This window comes from Serpula lacrymans (assembly GCF_000218685.1).
Source record: "Serpula lacrymans var. lacrymans S7.9 unplaced genomic scaffold SERLAscaffold_5, whole genome shotgun sequence".
In the NCBI taxonomy this organism is placed as follows: Eukaryota; Fungi; Basidiomycota; class Agaricomycetes; order Boletales; family Serpulaceae; genus Serpula; species Serpula lacrymans.
The window spans coordinates 2,469,084-2,496,159 of record NW_006763294.1 but is presented as its reverse complement, the minus strand read 5'-3'; the positions used below and the strand labels follow the sequence as shown (position 1 = coordinate 2,496,159).

The 27,076-nt window shown below is 47.8% G+C and overlaps 11 protein-coding genes across 11 annotated transcripts; 5 read left to right on the top strand and 6 right to left on the bottom strand.

Annotated features, from left to right (window-relative positions):
• Nucleotides 1-281: 281 nt before the first annotated feature.
• SERLADRAFT_368354 (uncharacterized protein) lies at nt 282-596 on the bottom strand (the record flags this gene model as incomplete). Its single annotated transcript, XM_007316948.1, has 2 exons — nt 282-426; nt 526-596. The coding sequence occupies 2 exons, from the start codon at nt 594-596 to the stop codon at nt 282-284; spliced, it is 216 nt and encodes a 71-aa protein (XP_007317010.1).
• A 269-nt stretch (nt 597-865) lies between these two features.
• SERLADRAFT_386037 (uncharacterized protein) lies at nt 866-1,236 on the bottom strand (the record flags this gene model as incomplete). Its single annotated transcript, XM_007316947.1, has 2 exons — nt 866-896; nt 954-1,236. One exon carries the CDS (start codon nt 1,153-1,155, stop codon nt 970-972), a length of 186 nt encoding a protein of 61 aa, XP_007317009.1.
• A 987-nt stretch (nt 1,237-2,223) lies between these two features.
• SERLADRAFT_464351 (uncharacterized protein) lies at nt 2,224-4,612 on the bottom strand (the record flags this gene model as incomplete). Its single annotated transcript, XM_007316946.1, has 8 exons — nt 2,224-3,181; nt 3,232-3,258; nt 3,309-3,451; nt 3,503-3,678; nt 3,737-3,901; nt 3,955-4,111; nt 4,163-4,235; nt 4,286-4,612. 8 exons carry the CDS (start codon nt 4,427-4,429, stop codon nt 3,176-3,178), a joined length of 891 nt encoding a protein of 296 aa, XP_007317008.1.
• Nucleotides 4,613-4,639: 27 nt separating this feature from the next.
• SERLADRAFT_464346 (uncharacterized protein) lies at nt 4,640-7,089 on the bottom strand (the record flags this gene model as incomplete). Its single annotated transcript, XM_007316945.1, has 12 exons — nt 4,640-5,034; nt 5,090-5,316; nt 5,381-5,482; nt 5,535-5,555; nt 5,608-5,621; nt 5,673-5,919; nt 5,975-6,074; nt 6,122-6,194; nt 6,251-6,317; nt 6,376-6,566; nt 6,616-6,678; nt 6,853-7,089. 12 exons carry the CDS (start codon nt 7,025-7,027, stop codon nt 4,821-4,823), a joined length of 1,494 nt encoding a protein of 497 aa, XP_007317007.1.
• A 91-nt stretch (nt 7,090-7,180) lies between these two features.
• On the bottom strand, nt 7,181-9,946 carry SERLADRAFT_447952 (uncharacterized protein; the record flags this gene model as incomplete). Its single annotated transcript, XM_007316944.1, has 8 exons — nt 7,181-8,372; nt 8,431-8,594; nt 8,649-8,835; nt 8,886-8,986; nt 9,048-9,357; nt 9,426-9,544; nt 9,603-9,704; nt 9,784-9,946. The coding sequence occupies 8 exons, from the start codon at nt 9,878-9,880 to the stop codon at nt 7,554-7,556; spliced, it is 1,899 nt and encodes a 632-aa protein (XP_007317006.1).
• Nucleotides 9,947-10,206: 260 nt separating this feature from the next.
• Nucleotides 10,207-11,539, bottom strand: SERLADRAFT_386024 (uncharacterized protein; the record flags this gene model as incomplete). The annotated part of the gene is made up of 3 exons (XM_007316943.1): nt 10,207-10,682; nt 10,744-11,177; nt 11,249-11,539. 3 exons carry the CDS (start codon nt 11,482-11,484, stop codon nt 10,387-10,389), a joined length of 966 nt encoding a protein of 321 aa, XP_007317005.1.
• A 2,153-nt stretch (nt 11,540-13,692) lies between these two features.
• Nucleotides 13,693-15,426, top strand: SERLADRAFT_464338 (uncharacterized protein; the record flags this gene model as incomplete). The annotated part of the gene is made up of 9 exons (XM_007316942.1): nt 13,693-13,846; nt 13,903-14,164; nt 14,225-14,280; nt 14,345-14,473; nt 14,530-14,535; nt 14,591-14,738; nt 14,788-14,952; nt 15,009-15,172; nt 15,227-15,426. The coding sequence occupies 9 exons, from the start codon at nt 13,715-13,717 to the stop codon at nt 15,356-15,358; spliced, it is 1,194 nt and encodes a 397-aa protein (XP_007317004.1).
• Nucleotides 15,427-16,856: 1,430 nt separating this feature from the next.
• SERLADRAFT_464332 (uncharacterized protein) lies at nt 16,857-19,086 on the top strand (the record flags this gene model as incomplete). Its single annotated transcript, XM_007316941.1, has 10 exons — nt 16,857-17,005; nt 17,066-17,397; nt 17,449-17,713; nt 17,772-17,827; nt 17,886-18,014; nt 18,067-18,072; nt 18,136-18,283; nt 18,335-18,499; nt 18,566-18,729; nt 18,785-19,086. The coding sequence occupies 9 exons, from the start codon at nt 17,275-17,277 to the stop codon at nt 18,872-18,874; spliced, it is 1,146 nt and encodes a 381-aa protein (XP_007317003.1).
• A 293-nt stretch (nt 19,087-19,379) lies between these two features.
• SERLADRAFT_414701 (glycoside hydrolase family 28 protein) lies at nt 19,380-22,377 on the top strand (the record flags this gene model as incomplete). Its single annotated transcript, XM_007316940.1, has 18 exons — nt 19,380-19,568; nt 19,645-19,718; nt 19,777-19,831; nt 19,883-19,945; nt 20,020-20,103; nt 20,184-20,397; nt 20,472-20,491; nt 20,536-20,607; nt 20,667-20,702; nt 20,786-20,872; nt 20,948-20,986; nt 21,063-21,107; nt 21,160-21,226; nt 21,285-21,372; nt 21,436-21,512; nt 21,574-21,705; nt 21,881-21,933; nt 22,056-22,377. 18 exons carry the CDS (start codon nt 19,428-19,430, stop codon nt 22,158-22,160), a joined length of 1,452 nt encoding a protein of 483 aa, XP_007317002.1.
• A 213-nt stretch (nt 22,378-22,590) lies between these two features.
• Nucleotides 22,591-25,280, top strand: SERLADRAFT_386004 (uncharacterized protein; the record flags this gene model as incomplete). Its single annotated transcript, XM_007316939.1, has 8 exons — nt 22,591-23,026; nt 23,084-23,586; nt 23,646-23,866; nt 23,921-24,199; nt 24,284-24,503; nt 24,595-24,723; nt 24,782-24,875; nt 24,940-25,280. 8 exons carry the CDS (start codon nt 22,888-22,890, stop codon nt 24,948-24,950), a joined length of 1,596 nt encoding a protein of 531 aa, XP_007317001.1.
• Nucleotides 25,281-25,435: 155 nt separating this feature from the next.
• SERLADRAFT_447945 (uncharacterized protein) lies at nt 25,436-27,054 on the top strand (the record flags this gene model as incomplete). Its single annotated transcript, XM_007316938.1, has 7 exons — nt 25,436-25,517; nt 25,563-26,124; nt 26,227-26,385; nt 26,476-26,508; nt 26,568-26,655; nt 26,719-26,785; nt 26,843-27,054. The coding sequence occupies 7 exons, from the start codon at nt 25,436-25,438 to the stop codon at nt 26,956-26,958; spliced, it is 1,107 nt and encodes a 368-aa protein (XP_007317000.1).
• Between the last annotated feature and the right edge of the window lie 22 nt (nt 27,055-27,076).

The following is a 27,076-nucleotide window of genomic DNA, read 5'->3' as shown; positions in this document are numbered from 1 at the left end:
CAGGACCACCCAATCTACCAATGAAAGCCACAAGAAATGCGGCTGCAACCAATAAGTAGCATGGCTATTCTTTCAGCATGAGTATTTCCCATCGCGTTTTCCGTAGTAGTTCTCAGGACTGAAGGTCACTTTTCACGCAGCTAGTCTGCAGTCCACTCCTTTTCTGTCGACCTTCGTTCGTTTACCTTTCGTTCGTACTATTGGCAGGCCACCTTGAAATGCCAACTTGTCTTGGTGTTAACCCCTTGTTGGCTTTGGGTTAAATGAATTCATTTTGTCTCTCATTGGCGCCCAATCTTCGCTGTCTTTCTCTCACCGTTTTGGAATACGAAGCCCTCATCATCCCTCCTGCCCTTGAAATCATTCTTCTTCTGTTCTTGATATATATGAAACGGAGTTCCGGCAGGTACGTCCTTCATATCGGTTCTCTGAATGCTTGTTTCTCTGGAGCCGTTGTGGCAATCGACGAGGTTTATTTCCTGTGCCGTTATGATGCTGGCCTCACACGAAGCAGAGTACTAACACATCTCTTGTAGGAGGCACTTTTTGCTCGTAACAGACGGTGCTATATACTTTATTTTGGCTCTTATTGACATGCTGTCGCACATCATCCCCGCTGTGCGGAATTCTCTATCCGTGTTTAGGGTACTGGATACTATCATCGGTATGTTTCTTGGGACTGGTAACAAACAAGTAGCAATCTCATGCGACTCTCCTAGGATCATTGTCATTTCTTCCCCTTCTTCTCTATACCCTGTATCTCTTTAGTCTGAGCTACAAGAGTTTTCTTCCCTCCCTCCCTCGTCGTCCTCAAGTTATACTGAAATATTTTCTCGTCCTTCTCATCCTGGGTGTCATTGGATTTAATGAAGTCGGTTCGTTCGTTGGAATAACCATTAGTAAGTTGTGCTTTCTATTCTACGCACCTGCAGATATTCAATATCCTCGTGTACAGAAAGTTTCCCATCCCTAGAGACAGACACTCTGGCCGTTGGTTTCACAGGGGATGGTCGGACATTGTGGCTTTATTTCAGCAACCTCACACTTGCATTGTACATTGCTATCCAAATGCTCTATTTTCTCCTCGCCTTTTACCGCATGGTCAAAGCCCTTCTCAACCAACAACGCATCGAAATGATGGAATCTGATGAACATCATTTCTTTAATGGTATAGGTTTCATATCTGTAGGAATAGGTCTTGGCGCAGTTGAAACCCTTGTTGGTTTCTCTCAAGGTGTTTTTGGAGTGCCTCTAGCTCGGAGAATACTCAGACTAGTAGCGAGAGCATTTCTTATCATTGGCATAGTCAAAGGGTGAGTTTAGTCAACTCCATAATACAACGATATAAATATGCGATAATATTTATTTTTTCTCATAGACTCGATACATCAGAAAACTTTCAAAATCTCACCGACGAATTGCGTGGAAGCCGCCGTTCTAGACGCTTCTCCAATCTTCGTACCCTTATAACCAATCCACGCCACAGCACCTTCAGGCCGTGGCGTGCTTCGCGAGCAACCCATTCACCGTATAATAACCCCGGCGTCCAAAACTCATCGTCACGCTCGAATAGAGAGCAGAGAGTGACAGTCCATATAGAGAAGGACAAAGCTCCTTTTCTGCAAATTCGTTTTTCCGCCCTCGAGTTCCCTTCACCAGCCGCTCTACCGCTGGGAGCTCGTGCAAGATCGCAGTCAGAGGTGGTCCGCAGTCGTGACCGTTTGTCGCGATCATCGTCCAAACTTGATGTCTCGTTCGAGATGGTGTCTACTCAGAGCACCAATGGAAGAGCGAAATCTGCCATGCCTAGTTTCCGGACCGAAGCTGAAGGGGTCGATGCAATCAGAAACCATCCCTTCAGAGGAAACCCTAGACATGACAGTGGAGCCACTGTTTCGGATACTGTGGTGCGAGAACTAGCGTCTCAGTTTCCCGGATTACCGCCACGTGTCACTGGAAAGTATCGTGGTTCGATCCTGGGACAACGTTACGAGGAAGACGCATATGCACTAACTGGGATATCCAGCACCTCTCGGTTGAAACAACACAGCGATGAAAAGGTCGATGAAAGTGCAGAAAACGCTCTTTCTCCGAGTAACTCAATAAAAAGAAAGCCCGCTCCTCCGTTAATACCGAATCCCCCTTGGGTTGATAGAGGACGCAACTTGCGCGATTCCGCTTGGAGTGGTGTCTCTTTTCCAGAGGAAATTGCTGTTGAAGCACCCGCATCCCCTGTCAGTCTTACCACGCCTTGGACTGGTACAACTGTCTATTCCAAACGTCATACCACCAGTCCCGGAGCTGAAGGTGCTCAAACCTTCTCAACAGACATGGATGCACGCAGAAGAAGTAGGCAAAGCAGACAAAGCAGACAAAGCAGACAAAGCCAGATAGACAGCGAATACAGTGTCCAGTCGGCTGAATGGCTTGCCGCAGCGGGTCGCTCTCAAATCCAGACGCTTACTCGGGGTGATATCGAGCAGTACAGAAGTGGGCCTGCAGAGGGAGCTAATATTTCGGCGAACTTTCGGGGTCCACCAGACGTGGCAAGGCAAAATTTCCCGCCCTCGAGATCAGATATTCCGTTGGTACCACGGCTCAGCGTGGGACGAGTGCCGATGAGGATGACACCAACCCCTACAAATGTAGTCTTTCAGTTGACGAGGGAGCGAGTAATGTCCCAACATGGCTCAGTCAGGGATATGGGCGATGTCGCGCCGCCTGTGAACAACCCAATAAGTGAGCTCAGTACCACCAGAGAAAATGACGAATTTGCGGAAGGACGGAGCTTTTTCTTGACGGATTAGATACTAAGCTATCCGTGATTTTGTCATGTGTTAACTTACAGAGATACCTATCGACAGACTCATGGATAGATTATGGACTATTGTGTATCATTTACATTTAAACCCTGTAACCACGTCAGCTGTCTTTAAACTGTTTGATTATTAATATGGATCGTGCATGAATGACTTTTAATGGACCAATTCTCTTGGGAATGACTCGTTGCAGTATAGACCATCCCAAACAAAAAGATACATCATGTTGGGAAGACTCACCGGCAGACCATATTAGCGCCTGACCAGAGTGACTTACGCTCCCAGGTTCATGTTTGAGACGCTGCCAGTGGAAAAAGTGGAACACTATGTACACGGAGAAATAAAGGAAAATGATATCAATTCTACCAGAATTGGTCAGTACACGTATCGAAGAACAGAGATGTGACATTACCTCTGGTATCCTAAATATGGTAATTTCCTGCTCGCTGCGTGAGCAAAATTGATATGACAACCAAGACGGGGACATACCTGTTGCTTGAAATAACGTCGGTTTTCCTCATCAATAAGGACTAGGTTCAAGTAATATCGTGTGCTGAATTTCTTGTTCACGTCCCGGAATGTCGGTGTTAGATCAAAACCACCTAAGAACAGCCTGATTGGGATAGTTTCCCCTGCGGTAACCTAAGAAGATGATACAAGTCTAGAGCGGATACATAGCTTACCCCGTACTGGAGCACCGTCCATGATCTCGAACTTCGTGATGGTCTCACTCTCATTGTATTGGTTTGGTGGGGATCCTGTCGTTTCGCGGCGAATAATAGAAAGTTCCATGTGTTTGATCTTGATTCTAACGAGCAAGAAGTAAATCTTGCCGACAATAACATCCTTCAAATGATACCTGGCGGATCACGGTTGTGGGGTTAGAATGGCAAAACACGGTCATGGACGTAACGCACTTTGATTTGTTATACTCGAATTCAATGTGTAGACAGTCTTCGATGCCAACTTCCATCTTTATTGAATTGTTGCTGTCGGGAGGCATGCGGTAAGAGTGAACCCATAGGTCCTTCTCTTTCGTTACATCTGCTATTCTCCTTGATACGGTTACTCGTATAAAGTATCTAGATTGGGTGAATCGAAAAAATAATTCTGAACGCGGGGCAAAGGAACTGACCTAAGCTTTACGTTGATACCCTGGTAACTCTCAAACTGCTTTTCCACGTTTTTGAAAAGGAAATCAAAAGTTTGAGCCTGTCTCATTTCACCTGGTGAAGCCAGCTCTTGTGAAAGCGACAAGAATTCGTGGTGATGGCCGCGGTCATAGAAGAGTTCTGGGAATGGAGGTCTGAGGTCTAAACGTTTGCAAAATAGTCCATGCTAACCAATGCTGCCAACAAATTCGACTTTGATTCCATCGTGTGTCATCTTCTTTCCATCCCGAACTCGTATGGTTATCTGAAAAACCCATCGGGATGTTGCTGCTATAAACGAACGAGATGACTGACCTGACCGCCCACAGAGTCACCATCATAGTAAACGGGACAGGAGACGCCATGTTCCTTCTCTACTTTCATCTCCACTTGTTTACGTGATTCTTCCCCCTCGAGCTTGACATCGACATCGACCGGTGACGTGAAAAAGTAAGCCATGGTGTACGGATAGTTTCAGACAGATCCAGTAGACTGTAGACGTAGCAGCGTGAATCCTGTAAGCCTGAGATAGATTCGTAAGAGCAATGGTATGTTATTCTGCAATCTTCCGAAGGGATTATTTGCTGGAATATGGTACTGTCGATTGATGGGTTGTACCTGCAGCGCCGCAGCGGTACTTGATAGTAAGGCTTAGTAGGCTTCTTGGAGCGTTCAGAGTTGTCCATTTGGCACAGCCACTCGTGTTCACGTGACTCGGACTATCTAATGTGTACATGGTAGAAATCAATGTTCTAGTCAGTTCCTGTTAGCTAAACCATACCGTATATATACAGAAAACACGAGTATCCATAAGAATTAATACCAAGTATCTACCAATCTTGAGCTTTAATTATAAGCCCTTGCACAACACTTTGCCTCTCCGAACTTGCGCCTTACAAAGCTCCATTTCTACAGGAACGGCCAAGAGCGAGGCAAACAATATACCTGTACTGTCCGAAAATCCAATTGAACCGATCTTGAACTCTCGCTCTTGTTTGGTACGCTCGGGATCATGCACAAGCGAAGTGTCGGGCTCTTGGTTTATACGGTAAAAAACGTTTACACTGATATAAACCGTGTGTCAGACATAGCATAAGAGAAGTGCAGACTGCGACTTACTACGCCAACCCGCCGCAGATTCCTTCTATACTGATTAAAAGGAATACGAAGGCGATGCTGAGACCCTCCGATGCTTCAGAAAATATCCCAACAGCGGACTCGAATGCAAGCAAATTCAAGATAAAGAACTGTGCTATTGCAGGTACGGAGAGTAAGCGTTCCGGCAAAGGTGGCAAGCCTAGTGATATAGTTGAACGAGAAATAAACACCGTCGTCTGATATACCAGCTAGACAAACCAAATTTGTTTTTAAGTCGAGGCGGTAGAAAATGTATTGGAACATAGAACTCACCTGCCATAGAGGATAGTAATCACGAACTGAGTGTATGATTTTACTCAGAAAACTGTACCGCTCTGCAGGAGGGACAGGATACAGAAGAGTAGGCGATACTCCCTATATAGATAATCAGACACGCACGCACTGAAGCTATGTATGTAGGACGAACCTGATTGATTGTGTATTCGAACTAAACAGCTGTTAAAACTGTCGAGTAGCAGATGTAATAACAAGTAGCTCACCAAATACACACAAACTATACAGTGAAAGATTTAACATACATTTCTTAAATAAGACGGTGACTTACATAGTGGAAACATATACTTAAAAAGCAGTGGTCTCACAAGGCGCCATTTATCACTGAAGGTCAGGCTGTTTCCAAGCTTGGGGACATCCAGAAGAAAATTCGATCCTTCTTCATCTTCACCGCTTTCAGACGAAAGTATGTGTGTGTACAGTGACGAGCGGCCCGCATAAGAGGCCGTATGATGATGAAATTTCTCAGGGCCAGGTAAAAGATAAAAATATGTCGCCGGTATTAGGAAAGGTAGGACCTGGAGAGAGATAGGATCAAGTTATATTCTCCCCAGAGTTTGGTTATAGACTGACTGATGAGATTATTATGCCAGTATGGACACCAAGACCCCTGACTTCCCACCAAAAAAAAGCGCCCACCAGCCCAGCTGCACCAGTTCCGGAAGCAAAATAACTAAAATTGCATTAGATTTAATTGTAAATAAGGTCCACTTATCGTACCCAACGCTGTGACCTCCAATTGATGGAGGAATGTATGTTGTAGATAGTTGTAGGAAAGTCATTTCTCCCAGCCCTGTAATTCACATAGTAAGTAAGGGATAACGTTGATGATATTAAATGGCTGATGACCTGACGAGAAAGAGGCTAAACCAATTCCCAAAAGCCTTGCATTCAAGTGCTCATAAGAAGAAACAACCTTTAGATTATACACTGGTCAAAATGTGCATTGCATTACTCATGTTTCTTTCACTTACAAACATCCCAGCCACACTGAGAAAACAACAGCCAATGATACGGCGCGCATACCTTATCTTGCCCTTCAATACGTACGGCCAGCCTACTTTTGCAACAAGTGCCGGAGCAATGTTACAGAATGCTACGACACCCTTGGGTGTCGATGGAGGGACAAGATCGAGCGCGGCTGACAGAACCACGACATATAAAACTACGAAAGTGTCAGTCCAACACTAGGAGAGCGCCAGCCGCACACATACCGTTGTTCAAGAGCCCAAATAGAAAGAAAGACAATCCTAACTTTAAAAGCAGACGTTTCTCGTCTTAAATTACAAACAAGAAAAGTCAGTGTCGTGTAAAAACCTCTGTAGAGAAAACCACGCGCTCGAATGACGCCTTCAACGCATGTGATACCGCGGTGCTCTTAGACGATTCCTTCCCGAATCCTGAGACACAGAGATATGGAACTTAGCCGAGAACATGTGGCGAAAACTTACCTTTCAAAGGAGCGAAAGGGCCTTCCAGGCCTTCGTCGTCGGTAACTGGGTCGAGAAGGGTAGTTGAGGAGTGAGGTTCCGAGGGCATGATATCCACTGGTGGGGTCTCAGTAAAAGAACGAGATAACGGTTGTAACACGTAGCTGTCTTGAGGTGTCGACGTAGATAAGCTCATCCAGAAGATAGCATGCCGGTTTACACGTTTGGGTCTATGCGGATAAGTGCCAGTGCCACTTCGCAGTGGCAAGTGTCCATACGCTATGGTACCGGATCCGACTCCCGACGACACATCCTCCAGCGGCAACCCTAATTATAGACACGGACTTGGGCAAAAAGCTATAGCTGTGCATATCTGTACGACAAGGTATGTAAATACATGCATCATGCTCAGATAGATAGAATTGGGGGACGAAAGAAAATAGGATGCTTTGAAGGTCATTGTTACAATAAAATAACTGGTCTCATAAATGTGTTTGTATGCTGCCTCGACCAAAGGGGTGCATAGAAAGCTTGGAAGGCGAAAAGATTTCGATAATAATACAAGTGAGAAGTGAGTTGCTCAGCGAAGTACGAAGGAAGTCCAAGATGTGTATGCAGAAGTAAGAGTGGACTTGACAGTACTACTCGTGCAATGTCAGCAGCTCAAAGCGCAAACGAACAGATGTTCAGCATCTGATCCTGGAAAGCAATTATTGAAAGCCTTATGTATGTGATTTTCCAACCTTGCCCACGGGATTAAGTATAGCTACCGACGATGAACTAGCAATCGCGGTGATCGTCGCGCCTCCATTCGTCGTACCAACAGGTACTGCCGGTGGTTTCCGCCTTTTCGGAGGGGCAGGTGGAGGCGCTCTCCGATGGGCTTTGGGTGGGAACGTAGGTGAAGTAGCAGGCAGGCTTAAAGCACTCGGGGAAGGTGGAGAACGCGAGTGGAAATGAGCAGCTCCTATTTGTCGATTGGCATATGTCCCGTCGTCTGCAGAACTCACTTTATCCCGCCGCTTCACGGCAGTGGCAGTGGCCGAGGCAATTCCCCCAAGGCTCGCGGCACTGTCGGTGCTGGGACGTCTCATATTCTCATTGACAGAACGCGGAGGTGATCTTTGAGAAGGCGCATTCTTCAAGTTTTCTGCACTCTTGCTAGGCTTCATAGTTTTCGGTTTAGGGGTATAAACGTATACTTTAGGGTGACCGGAGTGTAGTGGAGGGGCGATTGGCTTTTGAGATAAACCATCCTGCGTGGTGAACGCAACGACATCATGACTCGGGCTTTCTTTGCGAAAGTCTCCCTGGACATTCTGGAATTCTTTGCCTCGTACATCTTTCCTCAATTGCACACACCAATCGCCACTCAGACATCTTTCTACGAGACGTTTCGTTGTTGGGTTTATATCACGGATATCGGCATTCTGAATCACAGATTCAAGTGCCATAACGATCTGTGGGCGCTTATAGGGAATATCTCGAAGCTGGGTTTTCGTGAGGAGTGGATGGAGTACCCGAAGGTAGGTATGTCGGAGCTGCGCATGGATTGTAAGTCATCAGTCAAACATAACAAAACAATCGAGTATTACATACAGATTCGCTTTCCTCATCCAAATCAACAAGTTCGCGAAGAAAGACGTCGACAAGCACACAGAGATCATTGGTGTAAAAGTACTCCGAAGTTCCTTTAGTCGTAAAAAGAAGATAGAGTAGCTTGAGTACCAGCAGTTGCATACATAGATCCTCGGCTGTACGATCTTGGGAAGGGCAAGATTATCTTTCGTGGGGAGTGCAGCAGATAGGCAACTTACTAGCACGGTTCAACATGAATATCATATTTTCTCCAAAAGTTTTGCTAGAGCCCAGACGTGAAATCAGGACATTGAGTACCCGATTATGAGCCTCTGCAGGCCTTGCGGTGGAGATAGGTGTCTGTGGAACAGGTGTCGGCCCGCCCGTAGTCAGAGAAGCGACCATGAACTGCTCATTGAGTGCAACCTGAATGCCACGTTTTAAGCTGTAAATTGTGAATAAAAAATCGCACTTACAAGCAACTTGATTACGGAATAATTGAAAGTTTCATCATGCATATATCGTGTTTTTTCTACCAATTCAAACATAGTGTCTATGAAAGAATCGCTAAAAATGCCTAGAGCCAAGGTTATAAGTGTTTGGCCTAGACATAGAGCTGACAGGAACATCAGACTTACTCAGATCTTGAACAGATAGCTTTTGCACTCTGCAAACTTCATAGAGTAGCCTCACACCCAAGCTTCTCAATTTGGCCTCGATTGCAATCGGTGTCACCAGCATGCTCGACCTCGAGCTGCCCCCACCCGACACCGAACCTGTTCCCAAATAAACGTCCTCGATATCGGAATCAATGTCCACCAGAACATGGTCCATCAAAAGGGGTACAAGCGGCTGCCAGCGCTTCTGAGATCGAAGAAAGCTCGACTTTCGACGCCCGAAATAAAGGAGAACAGTGAATGTGATGAGCTGAAAGTGGGGGTCTGTGTTCTGTGCCATAATTAAACGTGTGTGAATGTCAACCTAGGAACGAGGACGAAACAAGACCAAAAACGTACCGATTGTACATCATCTACCAGAAGTTCGCACATCCTTTCAGAGTGAAAAGTGAACAGGTCAGAATCGAGTAGCAACTCGCACGCATGTTCGAGTTGCAATGGGCTTTGCAGGAATTGTTCTGATGTGAGAGATGAGCATGCAATCGATGAAATTTGGAGTGCACGTGCAGTACCCACCATGATAAGAAGCGCACAACGAAATGAATCTTCTGAGGCTGGCATCGAGCATGGACAGCGTAGCTGTGTTGCCGCCTGGGATGCGCAATATATCTTCTAGTTCTGGTTATATTGTTTGAATAAAAGGAAGGCAAGACTTGAGATGCTGTATGGAACATCCATCGAACGCAAGCGAGCATACCTGACCAGAATTGCTGAGCATTCTCTATGAGATATACAATCCCAAATTCATCTTCCATCAGCATATTCACTTTTGAACCTATAGTTTGGACAATCATTGTTTCATGGGTTTGACCTCCTCGATGAGATATTTAAAAAAACAATAGGTTTAGAGTAGAAGTAGTGGATCCGGATCAGAGTCTGAGGGCAGTGTTAAAAGCCTGTGGCTGAAAGTATACGCTACACTGCCAGCTGTTCTAGCTTTCTGTCTAGATGAATGAATGCCACGTAAACGCGACTTCCAAAACACTTTGCGTGATTTTGGATTGTGTTCACCACAAGCCTTGATCCTGTTTGCAGATACAGCGAATAGACGTTATTGTAATAAAACAGCAGTCTCGGACAGGTCTTTAAGGGTTGCTTAGTAAGCGGACCAAGCATCTCCACAACACAAAGCATGATTCAAAAGAAATTACGTTCTACTACATAGGTGGAGTAGCCCTATGACAGGTATAGTACATGCATCAAACACTGCGTTCAGCTACAGTGCATCTATAGCAAGATGATATCAAGTTGAGACGTGTATAGCAATAAAGATAGCTTGAAGTCACGGAAAGATGCCGTTTCACTGTTCTAGCATTGCCACTATGCCATAGGCGGCGGCGGCGGCAGCTCCACCGACTAGCAATGTGCTGACCGCACCCCAAACGTATCCAACTGCACCTTGTCCAGCGCCGGTGACCCGGGCCTTGACAGCACCAAATATGAGCAACACGGCACCTGTGAGAAGGCAGGAGTACAATAATGCTATATGCGCCCGGGCGATGAAGAAGTAGGGTAGAAGGGGAATGATTCCGCCAATGAGATACCCCATACCAATGGTGAATGCGGATATGTACAGCCTGCGAGTTGGTACTTCCTCTATGGAGTATGAGATCATAGTTAGCCCATTGTGAATCGACAGAGAATATGTGTAACGTACCCATCCCTTCACCGAATTTTAACAAGAAGGGAGTCAATCCGAGTTCCTTGCTCCACCTTAGAGGGACGGCTTCTTCATCTGAAGAAGCGCGCTCGTTTCCATCAATGCTGTTGTCGACTTCTACACTCCTGAGGCATTTTGTGACAGCCCTGGATGTTTCCTCATCCACACCAACGGGTCCCAAAACGGCATAAACTTCTCTTTCCATCTCACCGGCGCAGCTCCTCAAAACCCTTGATGACGTATGACGACGCAGAAAACGGTAGTGATCACGCTCTGCCTGAGATGCTAGAAAACCACCAATGCCCATAGATATGGCGCCAGCAATCAGCTCGGCTATGCCACCAAGCACAACAAGCCTCGACTCTCCGAGAGATGAAAGACCGGCTGTGAGTGCAAAAGGCACAGTCAAACCATCCGACAGTCCAATCACGCTGAAAGATAATAGGTGCGAAATATTAGTATAGGGTTCATTGTCCACGCAAAATGCTAAGGAAGTACTGACACATCTCGAACGACGTCTGGATCAATCAGGGTGCGGTCGTCTTCGTCTTTGAGTTCTTTGCAACATATTCCATCCTCACGATCATGTCGGTCACATTTCGCAGGTAGGGGAGCTAATGTTCCATTCGACGAGTTAAGAGACCAGACTGGTGGTTTAGAATTTCTGTTACTGGCAGAATTCGAGCGATGGGGGAGGGCTACTGCAGGAGCCGAGCTACTCTCAGAGTCTGAGGACATGTTGGAGTGATACAGAAGAATGCACGTAAGATTTGTCTGCAAGGAACGGGTAGATATAAAAAATGGTATTTAGCGCCTGCATAGGATAAGCCATAAATAACTAGATTGGAGTACCGGACCCTAACCCTAACGTTCCACAACAAACTCCGCCAACTTCCCAGGTTGTCTCGCTCCCCTGCCAGTGGTTCTCTGGTTGCAATATGATTCAGATGTCGTTGTCAGCATTCTTCGCTCTCAGCTCTTTGGAAGTTTCCGCGAAATATTTTGACCACAAACTTCCACGAAAGACAATATTCGTATTCTCCGAGTACTCCGCGATTCACGACGTTCATCCGCGGCAGGTTCATTGCTAACACTATAACTATATCGTCCCAGGGTATGTGTCCATATGTACTTCGCCTTCGTCTCATTTGTGGCATGGGTCTTCTCATAAGTGTGTTACTTTTGACATTTACGTGCTTATGTTTCCAGTTCTAGATCACATAAGAAATACTGGGGAGTTCTGTCTCCTCCTCATCCCAGAAGCCTGAGATGAATTTACGCCAAGCTAAATTACGTGGATACGAAAATAGTACTGTCGTGCTCAACAACGTATCGGATTGATTTCTGAGTCCGGTGAATGGCTGTCTTGATACTGTATCGGGCGATTTCCACTATGAGTTACATGTCCATCAAGGGAAAACTCCCATGCTGCTTGAATTGGGAAACGGATGTATGCCAACTTTCGTGGTATATGTTGACTTATTTTCCCTCACATTTAGCTCAGCCGAGGGCCAACAAGATCTCTAAGGAACAATGGTGTGTAGACTTATCTAAATGTGCATTTAGTCTGCTTAGCTGGTTATATGCGTGGTAGAACTTCTCTCGGTTCTTTTCTTGCCATACAACTTGATGGTCTGCTACCACTTTCGAGATGCTTTACTACTATGTTAGCGCGGTCTGGCATGGAGCTTGATCATGCGGTGGCCAAGCAGGTATGCAGCCTCCTATTGCTGAGATGACGTTCCTTACTCACAGAGATATTGACCATATATTGAGTTATTTACGTGTCCTAAATTTGTTCGAGGTCAAGACATAAGTAACTCGTCTGGCTTCCCAAGGACTTAGCCGATACCCTTCCAGTTTGGTTGTGCGGTTTACCTGCCGGCGGGACTGCTCATCGATTGCTCTCATACCTTTACACCGTGATTTGTTGTCCGGCGACGGTCCCACGTATCATGTGAAAAAGAGTTTGACGTGTTCAAACAACTTGTGGTGGTAAAACAGTAGGGTTAGTTTTGGCCAAGTTTTCTCAGTTCATTCCATGCTTGCTTCGCCCTACTTTGAAGCATTATATTCACATCTAAAATATCGCGGGTGTGTGGTTTGCATATAGTCCGTCGTATTTATAGGTTCCAGTATGGCACGTCAAGAAGCACATGCCACTTTCTTTGGTCGTTAGAGTCCCATCGTTGGATAACAGGACAGTTCTGCCGTGTAAGCTCTTTGAACAAGCTTTCCGCTTTATTGCGACGATCGTAACGTTCATCTCACTACAGTGCCGTTTCTATTCCCATATTGACAGTACAAATTCATAGGCGCGCATGTATATCCCCAAGATATGACTTAAAGCCGCATTTGTGACGACATCTCCGAAAATGGGTCACATGAAATGAAAGACAGTGCGTACCTCACGCTGTGTGCTGAATCCCATATAGTACTCTCTTCTGCGCTGATCTATCATATGCAGCGCAGTACTGCATCGGTGATATGGAGTGCTATGTTTCGCCTTCAGGTCTTGCGCTTGCGGAATTATCATATCAATTTTCAGGGGCGCCTTTACGATTATGACTATTTGTCTCTGAATCAAAGAATGAGAGAACGTTACGCGGATGCGACCATCGACTCTTCTGACAATTTAACTATCCTCTTCGAATACGCGGTAGTTACCCCCCTATTTTTTCTCGAGTGTCATGGTGAACTTTGCATTCACTTTTTTCGCTGCGTGTGACTTCCTTACATAGCCCAGGCGTTCGAACTACTGGGGCTACCTAGTAGCATATGGTTTGGTGTAGCTGAGCAGCTGGCATATTTCATCGCCTTTAGTGTCCGGTATGTTCGCATTTATTGGCATCGGTACACATGCATTACTTATTCATCAGTACAGCGGTTAAGACCACGCCACACGCTGGTACAATATAAAACGGTCTCCTTCAGCAGATAAGGCCTCAGTTTATCAACTATCAGAGAAATGGTGAATATCTCTTCAACCGCTGGTCTTCTCGGCGTGGTCATTATCGCACGTCACGGGGATCGATTGGGTTACTACCAGGATCCCTGTACATACAATGCTACACAGTCACGGATTACACCCCTGGGATCGGTTAGTCGTTTCTCCCCCGACAAGAGGGTCTAGTCCAGCTGAATCACGTTGTATAGGTGCAGGAATTCGAACTTGGATCTTTCTTAAGGTTACAGTACCTTACTCCAGAATCGCCATCTTTTATCGAAGGTATCAGCTCAGACCTTGTCGACGTGAACCAAGTGCTCGTACGCGCCGACTCCGGAGGAGAAAATGTAGTTCTTAATTCTGCATACAGTCTTCTCCAAGGCCTTTATCCAGCGACCACAGAGTCAAGTATCACTTTATCTAATGGGAAACTGGTTACAGGACCTTTGGGTGGGTACCAATACGTGCCTGGTAAGAAAACCCTTTATCTTTATAGTTTAAATGTTCACCCAGTACCTTTTTTTTCCCCAGTGGAATCCGTAGATGTGAATGAGATTCCCTCGTTAACAAGTTGGCAGTTGTGCCCGGTACGGTTTCAAGTTGCCATCTTTCATGCTTGCAATACTAATGAGTCTTTCGGTGTCATTCTAGTACTTTCAAACACACTTGAATCGCACATATACCTCGACTGCCTTTTTGCAAAAGGCTCAGGAAGCGGCTCCATTCCTAGAAGCCGTGAAGCCTTACATAGGTAATATTAGTAATAACTTCACGAACATGGTCTGTCTTGCAACCTTTCTTGATTCCCCAGTGTCACTGATTAATCTATATTACAGTGGAACGTAAGTGAACAAAGGAGTTTATGAACGTAGAAATGCTCTGAACGGAAAATACTAGATCTTCGACTACGTGAATGTCCAGTCGATTCATAACAAGACTTATGCCGAGGAACTTCCTCCCACGTTTGCAGCTCAGGCCTATGATTATGCGAACTTTCATGAATACAACGTTTTCACCGACTATGTTTCAATCGGTGTTGGAGAGAGTAAGTGTAATTGAAAAACCTTGTACTTTCATGCTGACTTGGCACACAGTTGGTGTTCGGACGCTCCTTCCCTCGATATTCTCCGACTTTGGTAATATCACCGAGAAATCAAACCCACTGAAGTTGGTGTTGACCGAGGTCGACTATCAACCTTTCATTAGTCTATTCAACGTGACAAATGCTACATTGACTGATCCTGACATCGCTGGAATCGGTGTGCTCGGTTTCCTTTTTTTATGGCTTGTGTAAGGCTACTAACATGCTATTCAGTGGACTATGCTGCAGTCGTGGCCCTCGAACTTTCGGAAAACTCTGATGGCCAGCCGTCCATTAGCATGAAATTTAAGAATGGTACCAATGATCAGGATTTCCGACAGCTTACAATGTGGGGAAACACCAGCGTCCTCGTGGAAGACTTCGTGAGCCAACTCGCGGTGCGTATACATTTAGAGGGGGGTTGTTACAGAGGGTCTGAGCTTTCTCCACAGTCCACCACCATAAACACCACCCAAGAATGGTGTTTCTCCTGCAATCAGACTATTTTGCGGGGCTGCTCCATTTACAACTTTAGCACCGATCCGTTCCTTAATCCGGGCCCGCCATCCAAACCTGGAAAATAAGGAACGAAGGAAGGATATCCCTGTGGTCATTACAGTCTTGCTAATATAATAGAGTTTGACATTGTTCTGTAACTGTTATCAACGGAACCTGATTGGAGCAACAAGAACGCCACAAGATGAGGTGTGCCTATTTGACGATTCTCCGCGGGAGGCGGTTGCCAGGTGGAACATTGCCCGAGGTAATAACATACTTTGACCAGGCTGAGTCCAGTCCAGCGGCTCTTCTGCTAATGTTCGGACCTTTGGGTTGACCACCGTGCAACCAATAGTCGCCGTCATCATAGACGTCCCTGTTTGCCCAGCCAGCTGGAAAAACAAGGACCCTGCTATAAAAGCAGAGTCAATCCATGCGTAATTCTCCTTACGCACTAAATGCTCAGAGACTCGGATGTCATGGCTATCGACCCAGCTTGTCAAGGTTGTCAAACTTTGTCAGTTCAGGAGGCAATGATGGCGAAGTTATTAAGCACGTTTGATTTGTCCCGTGTTGCGGACTCTTTGGGAGAAAACGGGACTCACAATCAAACTGGGTGCCATTCAAGTTCGAGTTCCGCTATTGTATGTATGGCAAACTTAGGTTCAAGTTAGAACTCTCAGATATGGCAAAGTAACGTCGCTTATTCGTGTTATAGTATTACCTGCAAACGCACAAAGCTCAAAAGACTGGTCAAACCCAGTGGACCGTTTGCCCACTGTTATTTGACAGATCCGGAGAAGACGGCCAGGAGATCAAGAAAAGCGCCCGAGTTAACTTTCTGGGCGGTGACCTCAATAGGAAACCAGGAACATGTACCAGCGGCTTTTACAAGAACAGTATTACCACCAGCGCATTCCTCCAGCCTCCACTCTTGGCTTCTTGTGCAGGACGGAGCATAGACTATTCAAATTTCCAATACCACTGGATCATGCGGCTTCCGCGATTCCATTTCATAATGACGCCTTCAACGTGTCACTAAGCTGAATCATTTGACCAGATGCGTCTGGGCTGGACTCTGATTCTAGGTTGCATCGTATTCAAAACGTTGCCGAATAAATGTGAGGTTCTCACAAACAGCGCAGAATCATACTCTGCCAGACGTAACTCGTCTCCTTCTGGATGCCGGATCTGGAACTTGAAGTTATTCGGAACTTGCTCAATTCCAACGTCCTGTTAGTCGTTTGGATTCTTTTCTTGTTCTCCGTGTTTGACGCTGAATTCATCTCCATTTCAGCATGCTCTACGATATGGCTCCAGGCTTGTTCGTGTCAGAAGAACGTCACGCTTTGGCGGGAATCGCAGGTGGTTGCGGCGCCCGTTCAGTTCACATAATACGGGCATTGTGGCTACCAAGCGCGCCCTAAGTCAATCTGTGGGTGGATCACGGGTTTCTCAGCGCAAGATACCATCCATGTCTGGGCTATGTCGTGTTCCACTCGCAGAGTATACTGATGGCTCAATCCTTGAGGTCCCAGGTTGCTGCGCTTGTAAGGAGATCGTTTACAAGTCCTTATGCGCCCCCACGCAGCCAAACTTTCCTACAAACTACGCTCCCCGGGGAAAGGGAACATTTTTCATGTCCCATGTCACGTCACTCCATATTGATGCGGCATCAAGCACCAGGTCTGATCACGATTCTCACTACCTCCGACTCTCTTACGATAGGTCAGGTGTGTCCCTCTCAATTCAACGGAGTTTCGGCCTGAGGCTTAAAACCATCATATCCTTAGACTACGCAGTTGCTCCTGAACCTGGCGGTGCTTCGTGGTGACGTGCACTCCCACCGCGCCCGCCTTTTTGAGTAATGATCATCAACTTTGTGAAGTTCGGGGTTTGATCAACTTCGCGTAAAGGGATTCCCCTCCCTGGAGGCGAACTATAAGTAAGAGAGTGTCGAGTCGCCGTTCTCTACTTTGTTCCTCCTCAAATTCAACGAAGCATGGTGAACTCTACCGGCTTACTCGGAGTCGTCCTCCTCGCCCGCCACGGTGATCGGCTGGAGTTTTTCCAAGATCCCAACACATATACGCCTACTGAGACGTATTTGACTCCTTTGGGATCAGTAAGATCATCTCCTTGTTGATTGTGGCGCATACTCACCTTCCTTCTTCAGGTTCAAGAACTTCAGCTTGGTACTTTCTTGAGATCACAGTATCTCACCCCGTCATCGCCATCTTTCATCAGTGGCATCAGTACCGATGTGGTCAATATCAACCAAATTTCTGTACAAGCTGATGCTGGTGGAGGAGGGAGTGTCATCTTGAATTCTGTTCAAGGACTCCTCCAAGGGCTGTACCCGCCTACAACGGAGTCTAATATTACCCTCGCGAACGGCACTACCATCGTAGGTCCTCTGGGAGGGTATCAATATATTCCAGGTGAGGATCTCTATACCTCGTCATCTCATCCACAGTAGTGACGATATCGTACTCGTAGTCGACTCCATCGAACCGAATGTGCTTCCCACCTTGAACAGTTTCACCAACTGCCCGGTATTGCATCCTATTGCTCGCATCTTTGATGATAGACTCATAATGACGAAAATTCTAGAATTTCAACACGCATGTGTCAGAATTCTATGCATCACCGGCGTTTTTGCAAGAGGCCCAGGATGCTGCACCGTTCCTTGATGCTCTGGAGCCCTATTTGGGCGGTCGTAGCAACAATTTTACGAACATGGTTAGATATGCCAGTCACATTTCTTGCTGCCGTGCGCTCACACCCTTTTTAGTATAATGTAGGACTAGGCAGGCTTATGCTGCAGCATCTCGAAACTGACCTGGTCTGTTTTCATCATTAGATTTTCGATTACGTCAATGTCCAGTCTGTTCATAATGCGACTTTCTACAAGCAACTGCCGCCTACTTTCGCTGCTCAATCATATTACTATGCTAACTACCACGAATACGGCGTATTCTCCGCGCCGACACCGAACGGCATTGGAAACAGTGAGCACAAACGTTTCAAATGATACTATACGTCGTTAATCGTCTGTTCAGTTGCTGCTGCGACTCTTTTGCCGACTATTTTCACGGCATTGCAGGATATCACGAATTCGTCTAATGGTCTGAAGATAGCTTTGACTGAAGTCAGCTACAAGCCTTTCATCAGCATGTTCAATGTCACCCAAGCTGATGTCACAGACCCTGACATTGCAGGAATCGGTAAGCTTTCTTCTCTTTTGTTTTCAAGTTCATTACTAATTAACTTATACTTCGACCTTCCTTCAGTGGACTATGCTTCAGTTGTGGCTCTGGAGGTTTACGAGGACTCTAACAGCCGACCGTATATAACCATGAAGTTCAAGAACGGTACCACTGAAACTGACTACAGACAGCTCTCTATGTTCGGCAACACCACTGTTTACATTGACGATTTCATCAGCCAACTGGCTGTAAGTGATCTTGAAAGTATGTGCAGTTGCATGTGTTTGCTGATCTGCTTTACAGGGCTCGACCATCAACACTACCCAGCAGTGGTGTCAGGCGTGCAACCAGACTAGTTCTTGGTTGAGCTGCAACCTGCTGATTGGTAACTAGATCATCGCTTCGCACTCGTTTCCGCGAAGTACGACATGATATAGGGGTTGAGTGGTGTGGATGATAGAGTCAAGGCGGGCACGTTGTTGTATTTATCAAAATGTGAAATGCACTTAAACTGAAGACAGCGGAGCACTGAAAGCTGGTCGTACTCGACTTGCAACTTGAGCCCGAATTATGCACATTTAACCAGTTGGCCAATTGGACCCGGTGACAGTTTAGGTGTAGAGATGTCGTATTTTGTCCGGGCTTTTCTTGCCGCAGAACATGGACTTTGCAGTTTTTCTGAATCACGAGCTCGATAACCTCTGCTTGGAATAAGTTGAATGTGTGAGAGACCATCGAAAGGCGGGCTTACCAGCGGTGCAGCGGGCCGCCAGTCGCGTCCACCAAACCCCTTCCTACACCCGTGACTTGCTCATGACCTCCACCAAAAACCGAACGAACCATCGTGCGATCGCGGTCGTCCTTCCAGTTGCCATTCAATATAAAATGTGAAGCAGAACGTGCTTTGTCGCCTCTCACTTGAAGCGTCGTTTCTCACTTCAACGCGATGTCTGGCATCACTGTCAAGTTTTGGCTCTTGGTTGGTGTGTTTCTCGCGACGCTGAGGTTTCAGGTATTCGCTGCGGCTGTCTCATCGAATGTGTGCACTTTGAGGCCCTTGGGCGCAGGGGAGGATGATACGGACCAGGTGAGCGTTCGCAAGCGAATCGATCCAAATCGTCTCTGTGCATCCATGCTTACCCCCCCATGCCCCCGCCGCCCAGGTATTAGCCGCGATCGACAGCTGTGGGCAGTACGGCACCACCATCTTCGAGGCCGGAGAATACAACATCACCAGGTAACGACTCCCGTTTCCGCCTCGAGTTTTGCGCGTTGGTTTGATCCCATGTGCGCAGGAAGATGACGTGGAACTTGGTTTCTTCTCGAGTCGAGATGCACGGGTACCTGAGCGTGAGTGGGAGGTGAATGAGAGTGTTTGTTTTTTGACGAACGATGCTCCAGTTCCAGCCTGATATCCAGTACTGGTTAAACGCGAACAACACGTACAGAGTCGTCTACATCCAGGTCTGTACCAGCCTCTCCCCACATTCCATCCCCACCCACCACTCATCTCACATCTCACAAAAAACCGCCCACAGGACCAAGCTTCGTGGTTCGTCGTCACTGGGACCGACTTTGAAATCGACGCGTTCAACTCGGGGGGTATCAATGGTAACGGCCAGGTGCGTTATACTTATCCTCGCCCCCCATGCTTTCAGCAGCGGGCATTGATTGAAGCATGGACGCGGCTTGATCACGATAGCCCTGGTGGGATTACTATACCACCGTACCGCGATTGGATGGCGATGGACGGCCCCTGGCCCTCACGCTCTATAACGTCACGGCCGGAAGGGTAACCAACTTCCGGATTGAGTCCCCTCCGTTCTGGTGTAATGCGGTAGCGGAGTCTAAGAATGTGGTATATGATGGGATGGTGTGTAATGCGACGAATACGAATCCGGAGTTTTATGGGCAGAAGTGAGTGGGGTCTTTTTATTTTTGATGTGGTTTGCAAGGCAGGAATCTTACTCACACTTTGCATGGCATAAAGTATCGTCCCGAACACTGATGGTATGTTCTGGTGTCTACTACTCCTTTTTGTTTTTCGTACGGAGGCTGAGGGGTTCGTTCTTACAATAGGCATTGACACGTACCGCAGCGATTCAGTCACACTTATAAACTGGGATGTAAGTCCTTGATCGGAGCCGTCCAATTTTACCACCTCGCTTCATCCTTATACTTCCAGGTGACGACCGGCGACGACTGCCTGGCTATTAAAGGCGTGCGTTTATTTTTAAGTCTGCATTTAATTTTGACTTTTTATATGGCTCAATGTCATTTTTCTTTCTCCCTATCTCGAATTAGAATACAACAAACCTGTATGTCGCGAATATAACGTGCAGGGGTGGTAACGGGGTGGCGTTTGGTTCTTTGGGCCAATATGTCGATCTTGTACGGAATTTTTCTTTGTTTTGCGTCATTGTGAGGTGGACTCGATGACGCTTTTTTTCCCCTTCCCCATTCTAGCCCGACATAGTGGAGAATGTGTTCATGGAAGACATGAATGTAGGTTGATTTGTTGATTTGGTTCCTCTGGAAGACGCGATCTCACGAAGGGACTTGTCGTATTTTTATAATGCAGATGGTACGATTGGCGTCGTACATTCAGCCGAATATGGGAAGTGGGGTGAGTACGGTGCGCTGTGGGTGAGGCCGTTCTAATAAAATTGCCTGGGAAGGTCTACTTTAAATCTTGGAGTGCCACCGTCAACGGCACGCCTCCAACGGGGGGAGGGGGAGGCTTAGGTGACGCCCTACCGCAGTCTATCCACCCTCATATATTGACAATGATTCGTATGACCAGGATACGTCAAGAACGTCGTCGTCCAAAATGTCAAAGTCGACAATGTGACGACCCCGATCTCGCTGTATCAGACGGACGGCGCAGAGGCGTGAGCACACGTCGTTTCTCCATCCTCTCAAACTCCCCCGTTGATTAAACTCTATTGCCTCAGTGGTGACGCCCCATCAAAATACCAATTTGAAGACCTTACGTTCAGCGGGTTTACGGGCACAGCCCAGGAAAATACGAGTACGACGAAACGTTGGCTGCACTGTTCTTCCACTACCGCTCACCTTGATTTTCGTTTTAGTTGTGAGCATAGCGTGCAGCTCAGCGGCGCCGTGCCCGAATATCACGTTCAGCGATATCGACGTTGCTCCGCCGAGTGGTGAAGCGCCGATGTATATCTGCCAGAACGTCATCAACGAGAGTGGTCTGCCAGGTGAGTGGTTGATGGTTGATTGCAGCTGATACATCTGATGACGGTTCAGCGCCTTGCAACGCCACTGGGATGCCTTGAGTTGAGTGGCGTGTTTGGTTCTGCGGTGGGACACGTCATGTCGCTGTTGGATGGTCTATCTATCTGTTTGTGAATTTGATGATGATCTCTGGACCAGATGTTGGTAACAATTATGAGCGTAGTGGATATCAATTTAAGAGGGCGATGCGGGTATGATTCCGGCAAAGTAAGGGAGGTTCTGTGTTGGATGCGATGCCGCGGTTGCGTTATTTGCGGCTAGAGCGCGGTAAGTGCAACAAGGCGGTGTTGAGTGCCGTTGTGTGGGAGGGCAGGAACGGGAGAAAAAGTCAAATGATGGATTACGAAAAGAGGAAAAGGTCGGAAGAGGCATTGATGATATCAGGAGAGTGGGAAGCACAGCCAAGGGTCACAGCTAATGTGTTTTCCAGGTGGGTCGGATGGCCGGGATGGCTGGTGTTATTCTTGTAGTTACGGTAGTATCAGGGAAATAAAGATACGATGGACCGGACTGTGCGAGGGGGCCTTGCGTTATCAGTGTCGTTTGGAGAGTATCTGCGAGCTGTCTACGAGCTATCTACGAGGTGTCTGTTCGTATAGTGGTAGCGACGGGTATGATCATGAATGGATTCATCTTTTAAGCTGTGTGATCGAGAACAAGCCAATTTAATCCGAGATGGAAATGCAGCGTGGGAAGATGTATTGATAGGAGAGACAAAAAAACAGAAACACGAAGTGGACAATGGCAAGGAAACCGGGGACGTCCCTCTCAGCAACCACCTTTCTCTTATTACCCTTCCCCCATCCCCTCCCTCTCCCCCCCATTCCCATCCCAAGGCCGGCCCTTTTCACTCTTTCCAAGCGCGCAGGACGTCGACTACCACCGCCATCATGTCTAAACGCACCTCAGCTCTCGATTTCTCTGATCGCGCTCCATCCCCTCGCGATCCCTTCCAGGACCAAAATCCGTTCGTGGACCCTTCTCCAGACTACAACCATTCAGGCGATGCCCTCCCACGAGCACAGGTCCAGCGCAACAAGACAGAGCGATACAGGCTGCAGGGCATACAGAGAACCACCACCGCCAATGGCGCAGCTGCAGCTGCAGACGCTCCTCGAACGTTTGGCCAGAAATTCGACATCTGGATGATCAACGAGGGTGGGAAGCGTCTCTTCTTCTTCTCTTGGATATTCTTCCATCTCCTTGTTATCGCTTTTGGCTCTCTCTACTACGGCACCAGCGACGACTTGACGACTGCACGAGCTACCTTTGGTGTCACCTATCGTATGTCCCTCCCCTCTCTCTCCTTTGGCCCGTTCTCCTAACGATTTACTTCACCAGCCATCGCCCGTGCTGCAGCACTGGTCCTCCACACAGATGTCATCTTCATCCTCCTTCCCGTCTGTCGCAACTTCATATCACTTCTCCGTCGTACCCCCCTCAACCAGTTCATCCCCTTCGACAAGAACATCACGTTCCACAAAGCAACAGCATGGTCCATGGTCGTCTTCACCGTCATCCACATCGCCGCCCACATGGTCAACTTTTACAAACTCGCCCTCGCCGACACCTCCGCCACCACCACCGGCCAACGCGTCGTCGCCTTCTTGGAGGCAAACTTCACGACAGGCCCCGGTGTCACGGGATGGATCATGACCGCCTGTCTCTTCATCATGGTTTGGTTTGCGATGGAGAAGCGTCGTCGGGCTCACTTTGAGTGGTTCTGGTACTCTCATCACTTGTTCGTCATCTACTTCTTGGGCTGGCAGCTGCACGGTATGTGGTGCATGATTCAGCCTGACAGAGAGCCCTTCTGCTCCTGGAACTCTATCGGTGTTTTCTGGGTAAGTCATCTCATCATTCCCCTACAATTCATCCCATTTATGTTGTTGCGGTGTTTCAGCGCTACTGGCTTGTGGGTGGTTTCATATGGGTGTACGAACGTATTCTCCGTGAAGTTCGTTCTCGACACAGGACGTACATCTCCAAGGTCATCCAGCATCCATCCAAGGTTGTGGAACTTCAGATCAAGAAAGAGAAGACGACGACGAGGGCTGGTCAATACATTTTCCTGTCTTGCCCTGAAATCTCATACTTCCAGTGGCATCCTTTCACTCTGACCAGGTAACTATCCTATCCGTGCCATCCCCTCCACCAGCTCACCTTCCTCACCTCCAGCGCCCCAGAAGAAGACTACATCTCAGTGCACATCCGCGTCGTCGGCGATTTCACGACCGCCCTCGCCAAAGCCGTCGGATGTGAGTTTGATTCTGAGAAGAGCAAGGACGGCGATGTGTCGGGCGGGAAGGTGATCGGGACGAACATCAACCCGCCTCTGAACCGCATCTTGCCGCGCGTGATGGTGGACGGACCGTTTGGGAGTGCGAGTGAGGACTTTTTGAATTATGAGACTGTCCTCCTCGTTGGGGCTGGTATCGGCGTCACGCCTTTTGCATCGTCAGTCTCATTCCGGTCTCACTTCGCATCTATTTACTCACGAAAAACAACCTAAAAAATTAAAATAATAACAAAAAAAAACAGAATCCTCAAATCTATCTGGTACCGCATGAACAGCCTTAACAACTCAAAGCCGACGAGACTCTCCAAAGTATACTTCACCTGGGTCATCCGCGACTTTGGCAGTGCAGAATGGTTCCACTCCCTTCTTCAGGCTATCGAGGAGCAGGACACGCAGAACAGGATCGAGATTAACATTTACCTCACGGCGAAGATCAAGGAGGACGATATGAACAATATCATTGTACGTTCCCTCCCTCTCCCCTTGATTCTTGTCGTAGTTTTTGCGGGTGCTGATGGTTGCGTTTGCGTTTGCTTGTGTTTTTGACGGATAGGTACAAGATGTGGGTGCTGAAAAAGACGCGATCACTTCCCTGCGCGCGCCCACACACTTTGGAAGGCCGAACTGGGATCGCGTGTTCGGCTCGATCGTGGATAAGCATCCAGAGACTGACGTCGGTGTGGTAAGCTTATCCATGCAGCGCCTCTCTAACGTTATCGCTAATCAACAAACATGTTTAGTTCTTCTGCGGCCCGCCGGTACTGTCGAGACAGCTTCACCAGATGTCGAACAAGTACTCGAATCCCCTGAGCACGCGGTTCTTCTTCGGGAAGGGTAAGCCGTACTTTTTTGGCCCCTCGCCATGCAAAATAGCTGACATTTAATGATGTTTGCGCAGAGAACTTTTGAAGGATGTCAATGTCAATTCTTGCATCGACTCCTTCCGTCCCCTGCTCGCTCACGTCCCGCATACTAACTTATATGACGAGCTTGCTCCGCTCTTTTTTGGTGCCGCCCCCGCCTCCCGCCCGCTCGCTCCGTACTCTATTGCTTTCGTATTTCTCAAATGTTGTGGCGAAATTGGTATTGGTTATTCTGTAAAATGGATAGTGCTTTTTCAGTGCCATTGTAGATTTTTATTTTATCATCGATGTTTGGGCCTCCTGCAGGAGCGTCAGGTTGTGAAATATTTTTGCGATCTTCGAGTTCAGACTCTGGGGACCGTTCATGATAGTACGCATACGCATGTTGTGACTGCCGCCAGCTGCAGCGCGGCAAAAAAGAAAGAAAAGAAAAGAAAAGAAAAGAAAGGACATGGACCTTGAAATCACACGGATGAGTATTATTACAATCACGCGCTAGAGCGATCTTTATCACTTGTCACCTTGATCGCAATGGACGCGGATTCAGACAAGACAAAGACGTGCTCCTTCCTCGATCTTGTCGATATCTGCGATAACTTCCGGTTGAGCAGCAGTCGGAGGAGGTCTAATTCTGATTCTGATTCTGACGCTGGGTCAGCTGGAGGGTTCGCCTCTGAAACACTGGTACCATGGACGCTCTCTGCCCTCCCTGACAGCCCAGTGTTGGGTCTGCTGAGACCTATCATCATCGAACAACTCCAAGCAGAAAACGCGCTCAGTCGATCCAACCACACCCCCGAAGCCTGGCTCTTCCACCCCACCCCCTCCACCGCACGCGTGAGCTTCGCCGACTGGGTCGACACGCCCTCCAAACGCACCGCCGTCCTGAAAGAGCTGTGTGAGCGCTGGCGAGACTCGGGGCTGTTTCCTGAGGTGATCGGGCCGCGGAAGTGGAGGGAGGAGAGCTATCCTGTGTATCGCGACCCTTTTGGCGTGCACCGTCCGCATGATGCTCGGGCGGAGGGGGGAGAGTCTGGAGACCCTGAGTCGGAGGGGGGAAACTACGTGCTGGACCTCGAACGCTCCGCGTGCGCCCTCTTTGGCGTCGTCACGTACGGCGTGCATATGACTATCTACCAGGAAGCCGGGCGGGGGAGCAGGGAGCTTGGAGGGGGGGGCACGATGGTCTGGGTGCCTACGCGCGCGCGGACGAAGCAGACGTGAGTGATCGTGATCTTTCCCCTTTTTTTTTTCTCGTTTTCGCGCCCAGTGGGGCCCATATAAAATAGCGTCCTTTACTGAATTCAACACCCCCTTCTTAGCTGGGGCGGCTATCTGGACAACAGCGTCGCGGGAGGCATCCCGAGCGGCATGCCCATCTTCGAGAGCCTCGTGAAAGAATCTATGGAGGAAGCCAGTATAGCGGAGGATATCGTGCGCGGGTACGCAAAGTCGGTCGGCGCGGTGAGCTATTTCTTTCGGTAGGTGCTTTTTAAACCCGGTTGTGCGCGTGGTATGCTGAGGGTGATGGTGGGTGGTGGTGTTTGATTTGATTTGTTTGCTTTTTGTAGTACTGCGAATGGCTGGCTGCAGCCTGAAGTCGAGTAAGTGGGGAAACGTTTCGCTCGAAGGATGGGATAGGATGTGACCACGGATTTTGTAGATTTGTGTACGACCTCGGGATCCCTCGCGACGTCGATCCGACTCCGTTCCAGCCAAAACCTCTCGACGGAGAAGTAGAGTGCTTCGAGGTGAGTCCCCGCGTCATACTCGTGCATTCGGGGTGATGCATTGCTTATCCCGTGCGCTATGAGCTGTTGCCCCTAGACGAGGTGGTGGGTAGGATGCGTCGCAAGCTGTTCAAACCCAACTGTGCTTTGGGTGCGTCTGCTCGTGCTACCGTACGCTCACCTGTAGCTGACCTACTATTTACCTTAGTGCTCATCGATTTTATGATTCGACACGGCTATATCACTCCAGACAACGAGCCGCGGTATATGGAAATCGCCACCAGGCTACATGGGTCCTTTGAGTACGATAGGTGGGGAACTTGAGCGATGTACCATCAACGCGATGGCACTTTCACCATAGTCATGTATTTCAAACCATTTACATGTATAACTATGTATTGCTCTGGAATCAAAGTCGAATTCTGACATGGTAGTGACTTAA